A 20,153-nucleotide genomic window follows, 5' to 3' on the forward strand; every position below is an offset into this window, starting at 1 on the left:
AGTAAAAAAAAATAATAATTTTTTTTTTTTTTTTTAAAGAAAGAGGCATTGGTAAGCCAGTCGTGACAATGTCCCTCAGGGAGGAAGTGTCAGAAAAGCAGAGTGAAGGAAGGAATGTGGGTGGTATGTAGGGTGAACCCAGACACTGTTTGGGATGGTAATCATGGTGACAAGGATGATAAAAGCCAGGGACAGGCAGGGGCACAGTTGGACCTACACAGGGAAAGGTCCTGGGTTCACATCCTACCACCTCCCTGAGCACACTGGGTGTATGTCCCTGTGACCTAGGCCGGCTGAGGCTGGGGTAGATTGTGGTGTGAGGACCCTGTTGGGAGCGACTGCCTCTCTCTTCCTCTCCTCTTTCTTTCTCACAGGAAAAATAAATGAAAACCTTAAGTAATGATAAAAGCCTCCATTTTCAGAGCTCTGAGTAGGAATCGGGCAGTGTGCTAAGTGCCTTATAAACAGGAACTTAAATTTCACAAGCACCCTCGCAGTTTCTGAAGCTGGGACGCAGAGGTTAGGAAGATGAAGGAGCTTGCCCAAGCCTTCCAGGTGGCAAGCTCAGAAGCCAGCACGGGACTTGCAGGTCTGATCCCAGCAGCAGGCCCTAGCCGTGATGGTACTACCCTCACATGGGCACTAGAGGGCAGCCAACTGCAGTTTTCCCAGGTTAGGGGCAGCTGCCCAGGCTCATTTTTCCTTCTTTAGCCTGGATCCCACTGACCTATCACGGGGTGTACTTTGACAGAGGAGCCCATGGAAACGGATGTCAAGGACTTGTCCAAATTGCTATGCATTTCCACGCTCACCGGACACAGCACCAGAAGATGAGGGGAGGCAGAGACACTGAGGGAAATGGGACAGGCTAGAGCAGCCCCACTGGCCGCCTATCCAGAGTCGGAGGCTTGTTTTCCCCATACCCGAGGACAGAGAAATCTTGGTAGCTCCTGGCGTTGGCCTGGCCTGCTATGGGACGCCAGCCATGGTGCTATTTGGGAGGAGCTTTGCCATCAGGAAGCAGAGGAGATGCCACGTGGTGGCTCAGCTGTACCAGAACTGGACCAACGTGGGGAAGGTCCTGAGACCTCGCTGAACATGCTGGGAGCGCGTACGCATGCCTGCGATCTGCGCTGGCTGAGGGTGAAGGTGGGTCATTGGACGGGCACCCTGTTGGAAGGACCTGTCTGTCTGTCTCTCTCATGGAAAAAATAAATAAACGTGAAAGCAAGCAAGCAAACAGAGGACCGCTGGGGAGAGCGTGAGCAGAGACAGCTGCGGGTACCCTGGCCCTCACCCGTGGCTCCAGCACGTAGTAGTAGCCCAGGGCCCGCGCCTGGCAGGTGAGTTTGCACTGGTCCCGGGGGGCCACACCTGTGTAGCGAGGGACCCAGTCCATGGGCCCTGGGAAGCTCTTGAAGAGGTCCGTGCGATGGTTGTAGGCAGCGCACTGCTGCTCACGGAAGGTCAGTGCTGTGGGGGTGAAGTGGACGGTCAGGGACCCTCCTTTGACCCTCAGGCAGCACGGCACCCCTCTCCCCCACAGACGGCCAGGGCAGCTGCCAAAAGTTACCATCACCATCCCCTTCCCCCCTCCCAACAGCAGGGACAAGCAGCACCTCTGCTGTCCCGTACTCCAGAGACGTCCTTCCTCCTGGACCAGCCCTCCCGAGGGCTCCCACCCTCCCACCCCTCACCTGAGCCAGTTGGGCAGTCCTCAGGCCTGCAGGAGCGAAAGCGGGTCCGGCGACCCTCGCAGTACTTTCCCCCATTCCTGGGGACGGGCCTCGTGCAGTCCCGGGAGGAGAACTGGACGCCGCCCCCGCAGGTCCGAGAGCAGTCGCCCCACGGTCCCCAGGGACCCCAGCCACCAGCCTGCGGAGTCTGCAGAAGCACAAGATGGAAGGTGAGATCAGTGTGCTCTTCTGGGGAAGGGCCGGTCCCCCCTCCCCCAGGACCTGGGATCTCACGTTGAAGTCCTGGAGCTGATCCACGTGGAGGCAGCGGCCTCCCATGCAGGCCTGTGCAGGCCCACAGGGGGTGCCATCGGCCCAGGGAGAGTGCTTGGTCTGGCACATGGCGTGGCCATTGAGGTGGCCGGAGCACCACAGGGCCACACAGGGAGGCGGCAGCTGTGGACAGTGGTGTGAGTCGGGCCCGAAGGTCAGTTGGCACTGGCGGTCTGCGTCATAGTCCTTGCCGGGGAAAGTCACGGGCAGGTGCAAGGGCGCCTCCGGCTTGTCTAAAAGGCAGTGTCCTGGAAGGGGGTTGGGGCACGAAGTCAGCAAGGGGAGGGGAGCTTTCAGGACTTCCAGCTGGAAAAGCTCAGGCTCCCTGGGGCTTCAGAGGTCCTGGGAAAAATCCTAGGGCTGTAAGAGGCTTTACATTTTGTTTAATGGCCAGAGGGCATGTGCAGTCACCAGAGACAGAGAGGGGATGAACACACCCCTGGTGGGAGCAATGATCCCTTATCTTCCATCTCTCCATCCTGTTAAGATTAAGGACACACATGCACGTATACCTAGTGTGTTTTTCAAGCCGCTGGGGCTGGGATTCGAACTGCATACTTGGCCATGTGGTATCCATCTCCCTTAACCTCTAGGTAACCAGACCACTCCCCTTCCCCCTTTTTAACATTTCCTTCTTTGTTCCATGAAAGAGAAAGAAAGAGAGCAAAAGATAGGCCTCTTAAGAGGGTCTTCATGCTACGATCTACCCCAGCTTCAGCCAGCCAGGATCAAGGACACGCACCAGCATATACAGGGAGACTTCGGGACAAGGTTTAGAACCAGGGACCTTCCGCGTAGCTCCAGCATCATGGAGTGTTGTGCTGGCCTGGAAGAGGCTTTAACTAGCTGCTATAATTTATTGGCTGCTTCTGACTTGTGAGCACTGGCACTATCCCAGTTCATTGCGGCTAACACCTAGGAGGTGGTCCCATGGCTCTCCCTATTTTACATGTCCACTGTGGACAGAGAAGCGAAGTAGCTTCGTCTTGCATCTATGTACAATGGAAGAACAGAGGCGGCGTAGGAACCCAGCCCCTGGGTCTTCCCGCCTGCACTGACTGACGGCAGAGTTCTGGAGCCTGCTTCTCACCGACGGCCCTGCCTGGTGTATTGTCCTGCTGTTCACTGAGTGACAAGGTGGTCCCCTTCTTCACGGCCAGCACACCCCAGTGTGGGACAGCTCTGGCCCTTAGGAGGTCAGTTCTATAAAAATTCTGCCGTGCTAAAACGTGCCTCCCCGTGTCATGCCAGTGATTCTGGGAGGATGCGGGAACTGCAAGAAGACAAGCAGCTTCAGTCGCCCTCCTGACGCCACACAGCAAGCACACGTGGGAGCCCGTGTGGCCGTGTGCAATGCAGCAGAAGTGAGGGTACTGTGGGGGGCCGAACCGAGTCCTGGCCAGAGAAAGGTAAATGCCATCTGCTTACCATAGCCATTATCCAGGAAGTCAGTGATGAAGCGGGCGCTGCAGGGGGACCAGGGCTCCTCGGGATCCACGTGAGCCATCACAGGGGCCATGACATGGCGGGAGGTGCTCCCAGGCCCGTTCAGACTAGCACACGGCTTGGAGTTGTCATGGAGCATGTTGAAGACGTGGCCTGTGAGAACAGACACCCTGCTAGGTGCAAAGACCCCATCCCTGTACCCTCAGGGACCCCATCCTAACCTGGCTGCGCTGTGAGTGGGCAGATCCATGCTCCTCCCACCCTCTCCCACCCACTCCTGCATGGCTTCGACATGTGAGCTCCAATACTGTCTCCCCTTTCCCCAAACACACCTGGGGCCTCTCCCTACCCTGTAGCTCACATTCCCACCCTGGAGCCCCCCCCATTCCCATGCTGATGCTTTGAGTAATATCTCTCTCCATACTGCGTCACCCCCTTCCCAACACATGCATACACACACACTCGCACGCACGGCGTTCCCAGTAGGTTTCCACGCACTATTTTATTTAATAGGAAAATCTAAATATTTGTCTAACCCGGAGCAGAGAAGGGAGACAGCCCTGGGCCTAGGCCTGCAGAGGAGGAAGAAACACCTTGGGAATCCTATACGTGCCCCAGTGAGCTCACCAGCTCCTCGCCTCGTCCCCGACCCCTCTGTCACTCACCACAGCTACCTGTGGCCCCAGCCCCTCACCCAGTTCATGAGCAGCGGTGAAGGCCGACTGGAGCCCATCATCTTCCACGACGGCACAGCTCCGCGCCGGGTCACACACTGTGCCCACATCGGCCATACCCAGAGTGTCGCAAGTGGAGACCCCGCACAGGTCCTAAGGAGAGGGCACACGGAAGAGGCTTGGGGTCCATCGAGGTCCAGAGAAGTGGGGCCTGGGCACTGAGTGCCAGCACGGCTGTGCGGCTGGGGCAGGAGTGCCGCACAGCTCCAGGGGCACCATAACATCGCGGCCTACGCGGTGCCACTTGGGCTGTGCAGTGCGCAGCCTGTGGCGCTGGCCGGGCCTCACCTGACGGGTGAACAGGATGGCCGTGTCGAAGTGGTCGGGGTCTGAGTCCTCAGGGGTGTTGAGGCCCCGCTGCCAGGCACAGAAACTGCGCAGCGTCTGGGCGGCACTGGGTCCCACCTGGGGCCCCTCCTCGCCTGACCCCAGGATCACTAGCCGAGTGACCACCAGGCTGACGGGGTTGCGGATACTGGGGTGCTTGAAGGCCTTGGCAGCGGCTGCCATAACTGTCAGCAGGTAGCGCTTCAGCCCTGCTCCGTGAAACGCCGCCATCTTGTCGTCTGCCACCACCAGGGTCTCCACGAACCTACTCAGTGAAGCAAAGCGCTGGAGAGAAAAAGGAGGAGGATCCTGAAATAGTTCCCAGACCCCTGGCTGGCTGCTGCCCTCCCTCACTTCCTGGGTCTGGACGGCCAGGGCCAGCTGGGCCCCACATACCCCAGGGATTCCTGCCTGAGGGCTTGGTCGGGCCCTCCCCCAACCCCAAATCCCAGGGCTTTTGCCATAAGTCTGAGGAATCAACTGTTGGTTCTGCCGAGGCGCAGGGGGTAGTGGGCCCCAGAGGTGGACGGCAAGGGGACTGGCTCCAGGAGGGGCTGGGGGTCCCCAGGCCAGAGTGCGGCTGGGGCCTGGGGCCTGTGGGACCAGGGTGAGAGGGCTGGTCTGCAACGTGTCTGCCCTGTGTGGTTGGAGGAACAATTCAGTCAGCAGCTAGGGCCCCGGCCAGATCTCAGCGTGGCGGGGGTGGAGGGGGCGGCCGGGGCTGCAGTCAGCAGCTAGGGCCCCGGCCAGATCTCAGCGTGGCGGGTGTGGAGGGAGCGTCTGGTCTGGATTAAAGCTAGAGGGGGAGGCGGGAGGAAGGAAGGGGAGAAGGGGGGAGACTGGGAGTGGGAGGGAGTCAGGGCTACAGCCGCAGGCAGCCCACAGTGTGGGAAGGGGGCTGGCCAGGAGGAGGTATGGGATGCCTGTCCTCCCCTCCACACCCCTGCCCTAGTTTGCCAGAACAACCTTAAAGGCACATCAGAAGCCAGAGGCCTCAAACTTCACTCCTCTTACTGGGGGCGCGGTGGGGGGAGGGGGAGATCAAGTTTGGGGCAGAGAAAAGAGCCAAGACCAAGGGGCTGTTCAAAAGAGCTCTCTTAGTAGAGGATTCACGGCCAGGCAGGGGTGCGGTGGGCAGGGGGAGCAGTCATTCCCAGCCTGGAGTCTCTGCCCCACTTCTGGGAACTCTCAGGGTCACCAAGGTCTGGCTAGGAGAAGGGCTGGGGCAGGGAGAGGCCAGAGCCTCCCCACCAAAGGAGGCTAGTGGAGGGAGTTAAAGCAGGAGGGAGGGAGGCAGGATGGCCAGAAGTGGAAGTGGGTGGAGAGGCTGAATGGGGGTCAGTAGGACAGACATGGCGGGGGGGGACGGGATCCAGGGCTGCCTACCTTGGCTCTTCGGGGGCTGGGGCTGGGGCTCCTGGGTGGAGCTTTGACGTTGCACATGGGCCCCTGGCCGCTGGCAGGACTCTTCCGGCGTAGGATGTGAGCCCCGGGCCCCCCGGCAGAATTAGGGTTGCCTCCCTCCAGGGGCTGGAGGTGCAGTTCGGCCCCTCGGTACTGCAGCACCCCTAGGAGGGCTCCTCCATCCCAGTGCAGAGACGCCACCGACTCCGGATCTCCGTTGACGGTGCCGGTCAGGTAGGTGCCCGGCTCTGCCCCGCCCAGCAGCTCGGGCGCCTGGCCCAGGTACTGCACCGTCAGGCCCTCGACCCGCACGCCAGGGTCCTGCTCCAGCTCCAGCAGCAGCGTCTCCCCGAAGGCCCGCAAGCGATACCACAGCCTGGCCGGGACGCCTGAGTCAGGCAGGACGCTCCCGTTGAGCTTCTCAGGAAACACGATCTCCTCCTCCCGAGGGAAGGGGCTGGCCGGCCGGGCGCTGGGCAGGAGCGAGACCAGCAGCAGCAGGAGCAGCTGCTGCAGCAGCAGCTGCTGCAGCCGCACCAGCCCGGAGACCGGCCCGGTGGGGACCCCCAGGCGGGGTGGCACTCTCCGCAGCCAGGGACGCGCCAAGCCCTTCCCGGGATGCGAGCCCGTCGGGGACATGGCACTGGTGCTGCAGCTGGGAGGGACCAAAGCCATCCGAGGCACCCAATCCTCCACACCCTGACTTTGGAAAGCCTCTCTCCGCAGCCTGGGGGCTCGGACTCCGGCCAAAGTCAGAGGCAGAGTTTTTAGAGGGGCTGGACCTTCAGAGGAGATGGAGAAAACTTAGCCCTTAGGGTTAGGAGAGGTACCGGGGTCTGCCTCCTCTGCCCTGGAGCTCTCTCCTCGCCTGTGTCTCCGCAGCTCCCTGGCCTCTCCCTCTGTCTGACAGCCTGGCTTGGCCCCCTGCTTGTCCTGTCTCTGCCTCCCGCTGCCTTTGTCTCTTTCTCTCCTCCTGTCTCTCCTGAGTCTATGTGTCTGTGGGTCTCCCCTTGAGTTCTTCCCAGCCTCTTCTCCCCGCCAGCTCTTTTAAGCACCCGACAGAGCCTCTGATTGGCTGATCCACTCAGCTGGGAGCTCTGTCAGTGGGGGACTCAGATGGGTGTATCATTGCTTCCCAAAATCCTAGTTTTTGTTTTCCTTTAAAAAAAAAAAAAAAAAAAGGAACTTGCCCAGGGGAGGGGCTTTAGCAGCCGGATGGATTATAGGCAGGGGGCCAACTGATGACATAGCCTTTTCCCAAACCCCATGATCAGCCCTCGGCTGTCTCTTTCAGACCTTTTTGGTGGGACAAGCCCCAGGAGACGTTCGGAGTCACAGTCCAGTCGGGGAAAGGGCCTGGACACGCACAGACAGGATCCAGGTCCCGGGGGAGTCCCTGCTCCTGTCTAACCCGGCATGGCTGCCCCTTTCTCAAGGTCCTTCATGCTGCCCTCTGCCCCTAGAGGCTGGTTTCCAGGGCTGAGGGGACTGTGCGGGCTGCCTCGGCAAAGAGGGTGGGGGCAGGTAGGGAAGAACAAAGAGGACAGAGCTTGACATGGCTCAGGATGGGGCAGGCAAGGAGACAGGGCCGGATAGCCCACCGTCCACAGGTAAGATGGCTCCATTGTGAATGGACTAAGCGTTTTTCCTTTTATAGAAGGAGCATCCAGGTGGCACCTCCTCTTCTCTCTCTTCTCTTCCTCAGGATCCCCCTTCCTGAGTTATCACCACCCGCCCCCTCAACCCAAACAGCCATTCCGCCTCCATTTCCCCCCAGGGCTCCCCTCCCCACTTCCTGACTCCCCATTTCCCTGGCCCAGCTCCCAGTAGCTTCCCCAGGCTCTTTGCCCTGCTCCTACCCACTCCCACCTGCCCTAAGCCCTCCCCCAGCCGCAAGCCGGCCAGCACAGCTTGCTCTCTCAGAACCCAGTTACCAGGGCCACTCAGGGAGTCCCCACCTGGCTCCTCCTTGGGCCCCACCTTGTCCTGAGAACCCAGTGTTCCTGGAAAAGTAGTCATCTATTCTGCGGGCCAGGGAGAGGGTGGAGGCAGCATTGTGCATATAGGGAAATTCGGGTACTGGGAGAAAAGAACCCAGGGTGGGAGAGTGACTGGGAGGAAGAGGGGGTGTTAGGGGACAGAAGCAGATGATCTCCTTAGTTTTGGATTAGAGAAGACTCAGAAAAGAGGTCTTGGGGGGTAAACTCTTAAGGCAAAAACGTGAAGGATTCAGAAATAGGGGCAATTTCTGTTCACCCCACCCCACTTCCCCAGGACATCCCCAGGAAGGAGAGTGTAGTCAGCAGTCCCTTCCCTTTCCCAAGAAGGACCATGTCCCCCTGCCCCCAATCCCCTATTCACACTCCCCTCTGTCACCTCCTGTCCCCCACATCATATCCTCCAGAAGGCTTCCTCTCCCCCTCCCTTCCTGCTCATGTCACCCACACCTGCCCCTGTACCCATCATCTCCTGTACCCACCCCGCCAGCTCACCTCCTGACCTGGATCCTAAGTGGAGGGGGCTGAAGCTGGAGGAGTCAGACGAGAGACCAGAGGGGGCAGGGGCAAGAGGAGCCATCACCAGAGGACTCTCACTGCCCCCTCCCACCCCCTATCCGAGATGAGGACAAAGGGGGTGACTAAGCAGTGGAAGACAAAGGGCCTTGGAGTCTCAGCAGCAGTGTGTGGGGGTGTTGGCAGCAGGCAGAAGCCACAAAAGATGCAGTGTCCCAGGCAGCCCCCAGGAGCCCTCGCCCCTGTCCCCGCTCAAGCTGCCCCTAGGGCCAGGCAGCCCGGCCTATCCTGACTTCTCCCGGGCTGGATTAAGGCAAATAAATGCAGTTCCAACCAGTCCCCCAACATCACACTTACTGCTTCAACTAGAGAGAGAAAGAAGGCCCTGGGAAAGGTGGGGAATGAGGGAGGTGGTTGGATCCTCTGCCCTGGCTGCACAGTGGTTGCCTAGTCTACCCCAGGGCCTGGTCAGCTCTCACAGCCAGGGATCTGGCCCCACCCTTTGGTGTGGTTCCCATTAGGTCAATTCTCAGGCTAGAAATCTGGCTTTCCAGTCTTTCTCTGCAGCTAAGAATTCCCCGTCTCTGCCATTCCCAGGTTTGTCTGCTCCATCCTGCTGTAGGGGGCTCTGTGTCAGGGACCCTGTCTGGGACAGATTTAGGGAAGACCTCCATCTAGGTCCAGGGTAGGAGACTTAAACTCAACGCGTGGGTGGTTGGTTGACCCAGCCGAAGCTGGGCTTGGAGCCTGAGGGAGAGAACAAGGACTAGCCTTCAAGGCTGGAAAACTTGGCCCACACTGGCGCCCATAATTGAAGTGGTGGCTAAGAGGGCTGGGCTCCCACATGGCTGACTGTGGTTCGAGTCCTGGACCTGGACCTGGCAGCTTGCTTTCTCAATTTCTCTCTCACTCTGTCCCTTTCTGGTAAAATTTAAATAAACAAATTAATAAAAATTAAAAGAAAACTTGGCCCACACTGAACTGGGATCAGGCTGTTGGGGCTACAATACTTTTCTTGCTATTGGTCACCTCCGAGGACTGTGGCAGGATCAGAAACACATATGGTAAAAAAGACCTAAAGAGGGACCAGCAGTTAGTGTAATGGCTATGTTGCTGTACTCCCATGTAGTCGACTCTGGTTTGAGTCCCGGATCCGGTGGCTTAAAACTCACACCAGGCGCGTGTGCGTGTGTGCCCAAGATCCTGAGAGGAGAATGGAGAAGAGATTGCGGAGTGGCCCCCCCCCCCCTTCTGTCTCTCTGTCTCTGTCTGGCGAGCGCAGGCGCCCTATAGCAAAAACCTCTCAAAAAAAGACCTAAAGAGACTGACTCAGGACGGAGGTGGGGTGTGAGGCGCTTCCTGGGTCTGTGATTCTGTAGGTTCAGGAAGCCTGAAGGACATTAAGGTCACCCAGAGGATTTCCCCTCCTATGCACCCAGGCACTTCTCTCCCCAAAATGCTGGTGGCCTTGGCATCCTATTTTTTGTTGGGGTTTGGCGTTAACTAACTCTCAGATCTACCCAGGCCCAGGCCCTTTTTCCCTCCGGATGCAGGACATCTGGAAGTTGGCTGGCTATGCCGGCTCCGATTCTTTCGGATTCAGCGATGGGGAGGTAATTGGCAAAGCCTGGGGCTACCCCAGAAGAGGCTGGGCTAAATCGTAATCCCCGAGCAAGACTACAGTAGGAGGGCGGCCAAGGCGGAAGGGAGTAGGCAGAGAACGCCCGCGCTACTGTGCGCCGGGGACCGGGCGGGAGGGCTCGGCGACAGAGCACTGGCAAGAGTGGCGAGTTTCGCTTCTCACTCTGATTTTAAAAAATCCGGCGCGGAGCCGAGGGAGCAACTGCCCTCAATAAAGATGGCTGCAGCCCCCTGTCATTTAAGCACAAGTGAAGCCAAGGCGCAGAGCCCGGATGTTGTCCGCTTCGCAATTGAAGATCCCGCCTCTTCCAAGAGGTCGTCTCCGTTGTGCCAATAGGCGAGAAGCCCACAAGAAGGCACCCAGGAGTTACTTCCGCCCGGTTCTCCTTCCCGCAGTCTGCAGCCGGGGTAAGATGGCCGCGCTGAGGGCGCTGTGCCGCCTCCGGGGCGTCTCTGCCCAGGTGCTGCGGCCTGGAGCTGGGGTCCGACTGCCGATTCAGCCCAGCAGGTGAGACCGAGGGCAGCCCTCGATGCGCCTTCCCCGGACTTGGGTTCTCCAATCTGAGGACACTCCAAAAACCCTGTGACCCTCTGGGAAAGAATGACCCAGGCCTGTGACCCCCCTGGCTGGGGCCTGATTTCTCAGGCTGCAGGATGCCCTGGCGCCCACTCTGGCCGAGAGATGGAAGAGGGTCTTGAACTCGTTCTGCCCCCGATGAAGCCAGTGGAGTGGGAAAACCAGCCCCTCATCTAATTGACTTGACTTGAGTGCACTCCTGTCATACCTCAGCAGAGCTCAGCCAAGGAGAGGGTACCATCTCTCTCCCACTGGCTGTCTCGCCTTATTTTGGTCTTAGGTTGACCTCGAATAAACACCTCTCTCACGTTCACATTCCCCTGGATAGGAATATAAACATGATGAAAATGTGAAGGAGCGGGGATCTCCAACTTTGCGTGCATAGGGGTGATGGGTGAAGTGATTCCAGGAGTAAGTTGTTAGTAGGAATGGAACCTCCAGAGTTCCAGCTTATTTTGCCAAAACGACACTAACTCTGTGTCAGCATGGAAGACTCGGAGACATCCTTACCTGGGCCCACCTGAGAGTGAATGGGAACAGAGGAACCAGGCACTGTTGAAACCCTTTGTCTAGGATCTGTCTTTGATTCTCCAGAGGTGCTCGGCAATGGCAGCCAGATGTTGAATGGGCAGAGCAATTTGGGGGCGCAGTCATGTACCCTACCAAGGAAACAGCCCATTGGAAGCCTCCACCTTGGAATGGTGAGTGCCCAGAGCTGATAATCCCAACTTGCACTCTTTCTGCCCTAAGCTAGTTTCTTTGTTTTTCTTTTCTTTTTCTTTCTTTTTTTTTTTTTTTTTTTTTTTTTCTATAGGGTATGTGCACTGACTGGAGAGAGAGAGAGCAAAAAGGAAAGTAAGAAATCACTCCCCAGGGGGTTGGCCATGCCACAGTCCCTTCTCCATTTTCCTCTTTGGAGTTTGGGCGTATATACATACGCACCCAGTGTGATTTTCAAGCCACTGGGTCTGGGTACTTGAACTGTGCAGTTGACCATGTGGGGATCCAGCACTTTAACTTCTTTGCCATCTGCTGGCCCCCTAAGCTGTTTTTCAAGTGTTCTTGAACTCTCTGTCTTCAGTGAATTTTAGCCCCTGTCTTGTTTGCTTCTTTCACCACAATTCAACAAGCATAATTGTGTGTCCGTGTGTATATATAGTACATATATACACACACGTGTGTGTTTACATATATATATAAATATAGCTGATGTAAGTTATATACATATACTATGTCCTATATGTGTTTATATTTGTTGTTGTTATTATCATTGTTTTTTGCTGTAGGGCACAGGCACTGGCCAGGGAGAGACAAAGGGAGAGAGAAAGTGAGAAGTCACTCCTCAGGGAGAATAACCACTTCACAATCCCTTCTCTGTTCTTCTCTTGGGATTTTAAGCAAGCACAAACAGCCACCTGGTGTGTCTTTCAAGCTGCTGGATCAAGGATTTGAACTGTGCAGTTGGCCATGTGGAATCCAGTGTCTTGACCCCACCATGCCACCTGCTGGCCCCAAACATAGTAATATTGTTAACAAGTATCTGTCAGGTAGAGAAGGAAAAGAAAGAATGATATTCCGAAAGATAAAGATCACAGACAATACACAAAAGTCACTGCCAAATTTAAATCTTTTTTTTTTAAAAGAATTATTTTATTTACCTTTATTTATTAGTTTGTTTTCATTTAACCAGAGAGAGACAGAGTGAGAGTGAAAGAGAGGGAGAGTGAGAAAGCAAGCCGCCAGGCCCAGGACTCAAACTGTGGTTGACCATGTGAGAGTCCAACACCCTTTATCACCATGCCACTTGCCAGCCCCAGTTTTTCCCAGGTTGAATACATTTCCAACTCCCTATGTAGACAAGGTGGTTTCCCACTGGCACTGAAATGAAACCCACCTGAATACGAATGACTGTTCCCTTGTCAAGACCAGCTCCTCCTTTTGACTTTGATTTTGACATTGGTATCCTCAGTCTCCTAATTCACCAGTATTGAAACTTTTTGTCATCTTTGACACTTTCTCACCAAATCCTGTAGAGTCATATTTCATACCTGATCATCTTCCCTTCTCAGTTTCCGTTGCCATCACTCTTGTTCACCAGATTTATCTCATACCAGACCTAGATTTTTTTCAGTTCTACTCATTTTCTGCCATTGACTTTGTCCCCTCCCCAGCTGTCCTATATAATGTCTTCATCTTCATTTTACTTTATCATTCATTCTCTTGCTCAAAATCCTGCAAAGGTTTTTCAGAAACTTACAGTGACAATAGCTGAGTGCCTGCCATGTGGTAAGCATTTTTTTATACCTTATTTTACTTAATCCTTGCAACAACCCTGCGAGACTATTATCCTAATTGTGAGGAAATTGCGGTATAGGGAGATTCAAACTTGATCTACTGGGGCCAGCAGATGGTATGGTGATTAAGGCACTGGCCTCCCACATGGCTGATCATGGTTTGAGTCCTAGACCTGACAGCTTAATTTCTTGCTTTCTCTCTCAGTTTCTCAGTCCTCTTTGGAGAGCAAATGTACCCTATAGCATATTTTAAAATAACAATTGTGGAACCAACAGTTGGCGTAATGGCTATGTCGCTGGACTTCCATGTAGTTGACTGTGGTTCGAGTCCTGGACCCAGTGGCTTAAACTCATGCTGGGCGTGTGTGCGTGCGTGCCCAAGATCCTGAGAGGAGAATGGAGAAGGGATTGCTCTGTGGCCATCCCCTGGGGGATGATTTCTCACTTTCTGTCTCTCTTTCTATCTTTCTGGCACATGTACACGCCCTAAGCAAAAACCTCTCCAAATAATAATAATAATTGTGGAGAGCATCCAATCTAAGAAAATATGTGACCTTTAGATGCATGCAGAAACATACTTCTGTGAGCTTCATTAATAATGGCTGCGAGGAGGGACTAGCAATTGGCATAATGGCTATGTTGCTGGACTCCCATGTAGTCAACCGTGGTTTGAGTCCCAGACCCGGTGGCTTAAACTCACACTGGGCCTGTGTATGTGCCCACCCAAGATCCCAAGAGGAGAATGGAGGAGAAAGGATTGCAGCGTGGCCATCCTCCCTGGGGAAGGGGTGTGTGATTTCTCACATTCTGTCTCTCTGTCTGTCTTTCTGGCGAGCGCACACACCCTATAGCACAAACCTCTCTCCCCCGCCAAAAAAAAGGGCTATGCAGGGCCAGCAGGTGGCATTCCAGTGCCTTAGCTACCATATGGCTAACCACAATTCGAGTCCCGGACCTGATGGCTTGCTTTCTCTCTGTCTTTCTCTGGCAAAGCTCATGTGAAAAAATAATAAATAAGTAAATAAATAAATTAAATAATTCTTAGAAAAATGGCTATGAGAGTATTATTATTTTTTTTTTGAGAGGTTTTTGCTATAGGGCACGTGTGCTCACCAGACAGAGAGACATAGAGACAGAAAGCGAGAAATCACCCCCCAGAGGGGATGGTCATGCCGCAATCCCTTCTCCATTCTCTTCTTGGGATCTTGGGCACGCACGCACATGCGCCCGGCGTGAGTTTTAAGCCACTGGGTCCGGGACGTGAACTGCGGTCGACTACATGTGAGTCCAGCGTCACAGCCATTACGCTAACTGCTGGTTCCCAAGTATTTTTATACGAAAACACTATCTGTCATTTATAAGCTGTAAGCAAAAGTAACATTTGTATTTATGTACTGCTGGTCCTTATAACACCAATCCTTGACATTTTTGTTCTCATTAAACTGTCCAATACCTACTCTAAAAGTTTTTTTTAAAAGAGGGAATAATTGGGAAAATAACAAAAATCTGTTACTTATATAACCACATAGATAAATAATTTCTGATATATCACTTTTAGAACTCTAGTTTAATGAGAAAAAAAATGTCAAGGATTGGTGTTATGTAAAAATCAGGCATAAATGCTAATGGATAAATGTTACTTTTGTTTATTGCTTGCAAACAACAGATAGTGTTTTCATTTAAAAATACTCTCATAGCCATTATTAATGAAGCTCATGGAAGCACATTTCTGCATGCATCTAAAGGTCACATGTTTTCTGAGATTGGCCGCTCTCCACAGATAATAATAAAAAGTAAAATTTGAGTCGTCAGAAAAGTTATGACGCATTTTTGCATAGAAAAATACATCAGAGGGACCAGCATATGGCATAATGGCTATGTTGCTGGATTCCCATGTAGTCGACCGCGGTTCAAGTCCTGGACCCGGTGGCTTAAACTCACGCCGGGCACGTGTGCACGTGTGCCCAAGATCCCAAGAGGAGAACAGAGGAGAAGGGAGTGTGGCTCCCACGTTCTGTCTCTCTTTCTTTCTGGTGAGCGCACTTGCCCTATAGCAAAAACCTCACCAAAAAGAAATAAAGAAAAAAAATACATCATGATTTCTCTGACAACGACCCAATAAATAAATAATACTTGGGGTCAGTAGATGGCGTAATGGTTACATTGCTGGACTCCCACGTATTGACTGAGATTCGAGTCATGGACCCGACCCGGTGGCTTAAAATTTACACTGGGCATGTGTAAGTACGTGTGTACCCAAGATCCTGAAAGGAGAATGAAGGACAAGGGATGGTGGCATGGCCATCCCCCCTGGGGGGGGTGGGTGATTTCTTGCTCTGTCTCTCTATCACTCCGGTGAACATATGTGCTCTATAGCAAAAAAAAAAAAAAATTTTTTTTCTAGAGACTTTTGGGGGATGGCCATGCTACCATCTCTTCTCCATTCTCCTCTTGGGGTCTTGGGCATGCATGCACATGCCCCTGGTATGAGTTTCAAGACAGATCTGGGACTTGAACCGTGGTTGACCATGTGGGAATCCATTGTTGTAACCATTATACTATCTGTTAGTCCCTAAATAAATAATTCTTTGAAAAAAAAAGAAAGAAAACTTGATCTAGTACACACAAACAGATTTGTAGTGAGGTCTGACTGACTTCAAAACCCATTTTGAAGAATTCTGGTTAAAAAGGCTCAGGACCAGCAGTTAGCATAATGGCTATGTCGCTGGACTCCCACTTAGTTGACTGCAGTTCGAGTCCCGGACCCAGTGGCTTAAACTCATGCCAGGCGCGTGTGCGTGCCCAAGATCCCAAAAGGAGAATGGAGGAGAAGGGATTGCGGTGTGGCCATCCCCCTTGGGGGGTGATTTCTCACTTTCTGTCTGTCTCTCTCTGTCTGTCTGGTGAGCGCACGCGCCCTATGGCAAAAACCTCTCCAAAAAAAGAAAAAAAAAAAAGAAAGAACGGCTCTAGTTTCATTCTCAGCTCTTCATTTATCAGTGAATAAAGTACCTATTTCATAGCATTTTTGTAATGATTAAATGAGATGATACTATAACAACATATAGTGCCTGGTGCATATAAGCCCTCTGTAAATGTTAATAATTATTAGTGAAACTGATAATTGAACCGCTATCCCCTACTGTCTCCAAACACTAATCTTCTGTGTCTTGGGAAGTCCAGATAGAGTTCCACAGATATTTACATTCTTGTTTCTAAGATTTGGCCTGTGTTGGTTACATAGCCTGGAATGCCTCTTCCCTCTGTCTTTTTGAATCATTTCTTAGAGTTAAGCTCAGGGCTAGCCCTGTAATGTAGTGGTCACATGTTTTGTCGAGGGAGTCAGATCTCTCATGACCAGCCGCAATTTGAAACCTGGCTCTGGCAGCTTGAAAAACATCCTGGGTGCGTGTACCCACACAATACTGGATTGGATGGAGAAGTGGAGGAAAAAGGATTATGACTTGATCATGCCCATTAGGGGATGTTTTCTCATTTTTTTTTCCTTTTTCTTTTTTTAAAAAATTGCCAGAGGGCATACGCACTCACCATAGAGAGAGAGGGAAAAGGAGAAAACACTCCTCCATGAGGGATGGTCACCCTACAATTCCTTCTCCATCATTTTCCTCCTTTTGAGATTTTGGACACACATGTCTGCTTGGCATGTTTTTCAGGCTTCCAGGTCTGGGATTCAAATCGCATGGTTGGCTGTGTGGGATTCAGGCATCTTAACCACCACACCATTGGCTGGCAGGTGGTGCTTTCTGTCTCTTTCTCTGGAAAGCACACATGTCTTCTTGCAATATAAATAAATAAATAAATAAATAAATCAGAGGTCAGCAGGTTAAGTCACTGGACTCCCACTCAGCCAACCACTGTTTGAATCTCAGATCTGGTAGCTTGAAAATCATGTTGGGTGCATGTGTGTGTATGTGCCCAAGATCCTGGGAGGTGAACAGAGAAGGGATTGTGGTGTGGCCATGCCCCCTGGGGGGGGGTGATTTGTCACTTTCTCTCTCACTGTCTCTGTCTCTTTATCTCTGGTGAGCACATGTACCCTAAGGCAAAAATCCACTTTCAAAAACAAAAAGAGGGACCAGTGGGTGATGTGATGGTTAAAGCACTGGACACTCCCACGTGGCAGACCATGGTTCGAATCCTGGTCCTGGTGTCTTGCTTTCTCACTTTCCCTTCTCTCTCTCTCTCTCTCTCTCTCTGGCTCTCTCTGGTCAAATTAAAATAAACGAATGAATCAATAAAATTAAATAAAATAATTAAAAACAAAACAAAAAGTAAAGAACTGCTATGTCTCACACAGTTGCTCTATGGGGGAGTGGCCATAGATTAAAAAATAAACAAAAATAAACACACAAGTACACACAAATAGAGAAAAGCAGGGAACTCCTCTGATGGAGGCAGCTGCAGCCCCAAACTGTTCTCCTGTTTATTCTTTTAAAGGGCAGAAAATGGGGGAAGTGGAATGCAAAGCCAGTTATTTTCAGCTGTTAATCGGCTGAAGATGAGAGGATCTCTGGTGCCATGTAGTTCTAAGCAAGTTTTATCTTCTAGGGCCTTTTCTGAATAACACATATGACTTCAACAGATACTGCCTTGCAGTGTAAACAGAGGCAGCTAAGGTATTCACATGTTAATGGTGTTCATCGCCTTACAAATGACTACTCAGGGAACCTTGTTTCTGCATGTGTTTAAAGGTCACCATCCTGTGCACTCCCTACAAAGAACAATTCAGACTATACCTACCTGATGTCTTCTCAGTGTTGTTTCCTTCTTTTATATACTTAATGGATGGGACCGCAGGAGGCATGGTGGTTAAGGGCACTCCCACATGGCTGACTGCAGCTCGAGTCATGGACCTGGCAGCTTGTTTTCTTTCCCTCTCTCTTTCTCTTTCACTCTGTCCCTCTCTGGTCAAATTAAAATAAATAAAGTTAAATAAACTAATTATTTAAAAAACAACAACAACAAAAAAACCCTGTCATTTAGTGAGGTCAGCAGGTGGCATGATGGTTAAGGTGCTGGACTCCCATGTTGTTGACCATGGTTCAAGTTCCAGACCTGCTGCCTTGCTTTTTCACTTTCCCTATTTAGCTGTGAGTGCACATGTCTTATGGCTAGCTAGCTAGAAAATAAATAAATAAATACATAAATACATAAAATAATAAAAATGTGTGGGGACCCTGAAGCTTAACAGGCTGAGTTCAAATGCCACTTATCAGCTATGTGATCTTAGAGATGTCATTTAAGCTCTGTGGCCTCAGTTTCATCAATAAAATAGGGATAATAATAGTAACTACTATTCATTTCATTATTGTAAAGATAAAACCATTTTTTAGAGGTTTTTGCCTTAGGGCATGTGCACCCGTCAGAGAAAGAGAGACAATGAGAGGGAAAGTGAGAAATCCCCCCCCCCGGGGGGGGATGGCCATACCACAATCCCTTTCCTCCATTCTCCTCCTGGGATCTTGGGCACACATCCATATGCACCTGGCATGAGTTTCAAGCCACTGGGTCTGGGATTCGAACCACAGTTGGCCATCTGGTAGTTCAGCAATGTAACTGCTACCCCATCTGCTACCCCAGAACAAAGCCATTTATAAGAAGTGCAGTGCTGAGAACCAGCAGTTAGCGTAATGGCTATGTCACTGGACTCCCACGTAGTCGACCGCGGTTCGTGTCCCAGACCCAGTGGCTTAAAACTCGCTCCGGGTGTGTGTGGGTGCGTGCCCAAGATCCCGAGAGGAGTATGGAGGGGGAGGGATTGCGGCGTGACCATCCCCCATGGGGAGTGATTTCTCTCTTTCTGTCTGTCTCTCTGTCTGGCGAGCGCACGCGCCCTATAGCAAAAATCTCTCAAAAAAAGAAGTGCAGTGCTGAGAGTAAAGCCTGGCACATTAGGGCTACAGGAGCGTTACCTATTACTACCAAAAAGGTGTGGGAAGCATGGCAAGAGTGGCCCAGCAGGTGTTGTGGTGGTTAAGGCACTGGATGGTGCCTTAGCCATCCCCTCTGGGAGCCACTTTCCCCCTCTTTTTCTCTCTCCATCCAGTATACCTGCCCTGTGGCAAAAGTTCTAAAAGAAAAAAATAAGTGTGAGTTTCCTGGTCCTTTTCCTTTTTCCCATCTAATGGTCCTCTTCTTGATTACTTAGTCCAGTTTTTACATTGTTAATACCTCAGAAACATCTCAGACTGGGTCATTTAAAAAGAAAGTAGGAGTTTATTCACAAAAGTCATAATTCTGGGGCTGCCGGGTGGCGTGGTGGTTAAGGGTGCTGGACTCCCACTTGGCCGACCACCGTTCAAGTCCCGGAACTGGCAGTTTGCTTTCTCACTTTTTTGCTCTCTTCCCCTCTCTCTGTCCCTCTCTGGTCAAATTATAAATAAATAAATAAAGTTAAATAAAATAATTCTTTATAAAACAAGATGAATGTGATTACATTTTAAAAACTCGTAATTCTGATGGAAAGTCTAAAATGTCTGAAGGCTGCACTTACAGAGCAGACCATGATCTGTGGCTGTTCTGGCCTCATTTCCTCTGCTTATAAACCAACCAGAACTCAGTCTTGAAGGCCCCGCTGATGACCTTATGACACCCAAAGGCCCCACCTTGGGACACCATGAAAGAACTTAATTTTCACTTAGTACCTTGATGGTACAATAATACAGATTCCAACACATGGCTTTCTCAGACGTCCAGTCCCTGCCTACTGAGACCAGATTCTAAAACATGCAACTTTGGGAGGCAAACCATTATCCAAACCATGTCCTGAATGATGTTGGCGATAAGGAAATTGACCAGGCGTGGAATGGCGAGATGGAAGATCTGTAGGAACAGGGTAACCACTGGCTGTTGGGAGTTCCCAAGGGAATTACCATTTGGCTGAACTGTCTCCCACTCCTTAGATGTGGACTCTCCAAAGGATACAGTGGTGTCGAACCTGACACTGAACTTTGGGCCTCAGCACCCGGCAGCCCATGGAGTCCTGCGGCTAGTGATGGAACTGAGTGGGGAGATGGTGCGGAAGTGTGATCCTCACATCGGGCTCCTGCACCGAGGCACTGAGAAGCTCATTGAATACAAGACCTATCTGCAGGTGTGGGGGTCAACAGAGGCCTGTCGTTGGGATCTGGGGATGCTTTAACCTGGGACTTTGCCAGTTTGCTGCCCCCCAGAACCTCAGGGAAAGA

The 20,153-nt window shown here is 52.1% G+C and overlaps 2 protein-coding genes across 2 annotated transcripts in view; one reads left to right on the top strand and one right to left on the bottom strand.

Moving 5' to 3' along the window:
* ADAMTS4 (ADAM metallopeptidase with thrombospondin type 1 motif 4) overlaps positions 1-7,073 on the bottom strand; it is an 8,886-nt gene extending 1,813 nt beyond the window's left edge. Inside the window, 7 exon segments of the mRNA XM_006163118.2 lie at positions 1,298-1,473; positions 1,698-1,884; positions 1,971-2,257; positions 3,438-3,608; positions 4,150-4,282; positions 4,478-4,801; positions 5,903-7,073. Of these exon segments, the coding sequence (XP_006163180.1) occupies positions 1,298-1,473; positions 1,698-1,884; positions 1,971-2,257; positions 3,438-3,608; positions 4,150-4,282; positions 4,478-4,801; positions 5,903-6,595 (1,971 nt within the window). The 5' untranslated portion in view covers positions 6,596-7,073.
* A 3,368-nt stretch (positions 7,074-10,441) lies between these two features.
* The window catches only part of NDUFS2 (NADH:ubiquinone oxidoreductase core subunit S2), a 16,203-nt gene continuing 6,491 nt past the window's right edge, over positions 10,442-20,153 (top strand). The window contains exons 1-3 of the mRNA XM_006163119.3: positions 10,442-10,582; positions 11,246-11,352; positions 19,869-20,059. Of these exons, the coding sequence (XP_006163181.2) occupies positions 10,488-10,582; positions 11,246-11,352; positions 19,869-20,059 (393 nt within the window). The 5' untranslated portion in view covers positions 10,442-10,487. The remainder of the gene's footprint in view (positions 10,583-11,245; positions 11,353-19,868; positions 20,060-20,153) is intronic.

Source organism: Tupaia chinensis, unplaced genomic scaffold (genome assembly GCF_000334495.1).
Source record: "Tupaia chinensis unplaced genomic scaffold, TupChi_1.0 Scaffold141389_1, whole genome shotgun sequence".
In the NCBI taxonomy this organism is placed as follows: domain Eukaryota; kingdom Metazoa; phylum Chordata; class Mammalia; order Scandentia; family Tupaiidae; genus Tupaia; species Tupaia belangeri.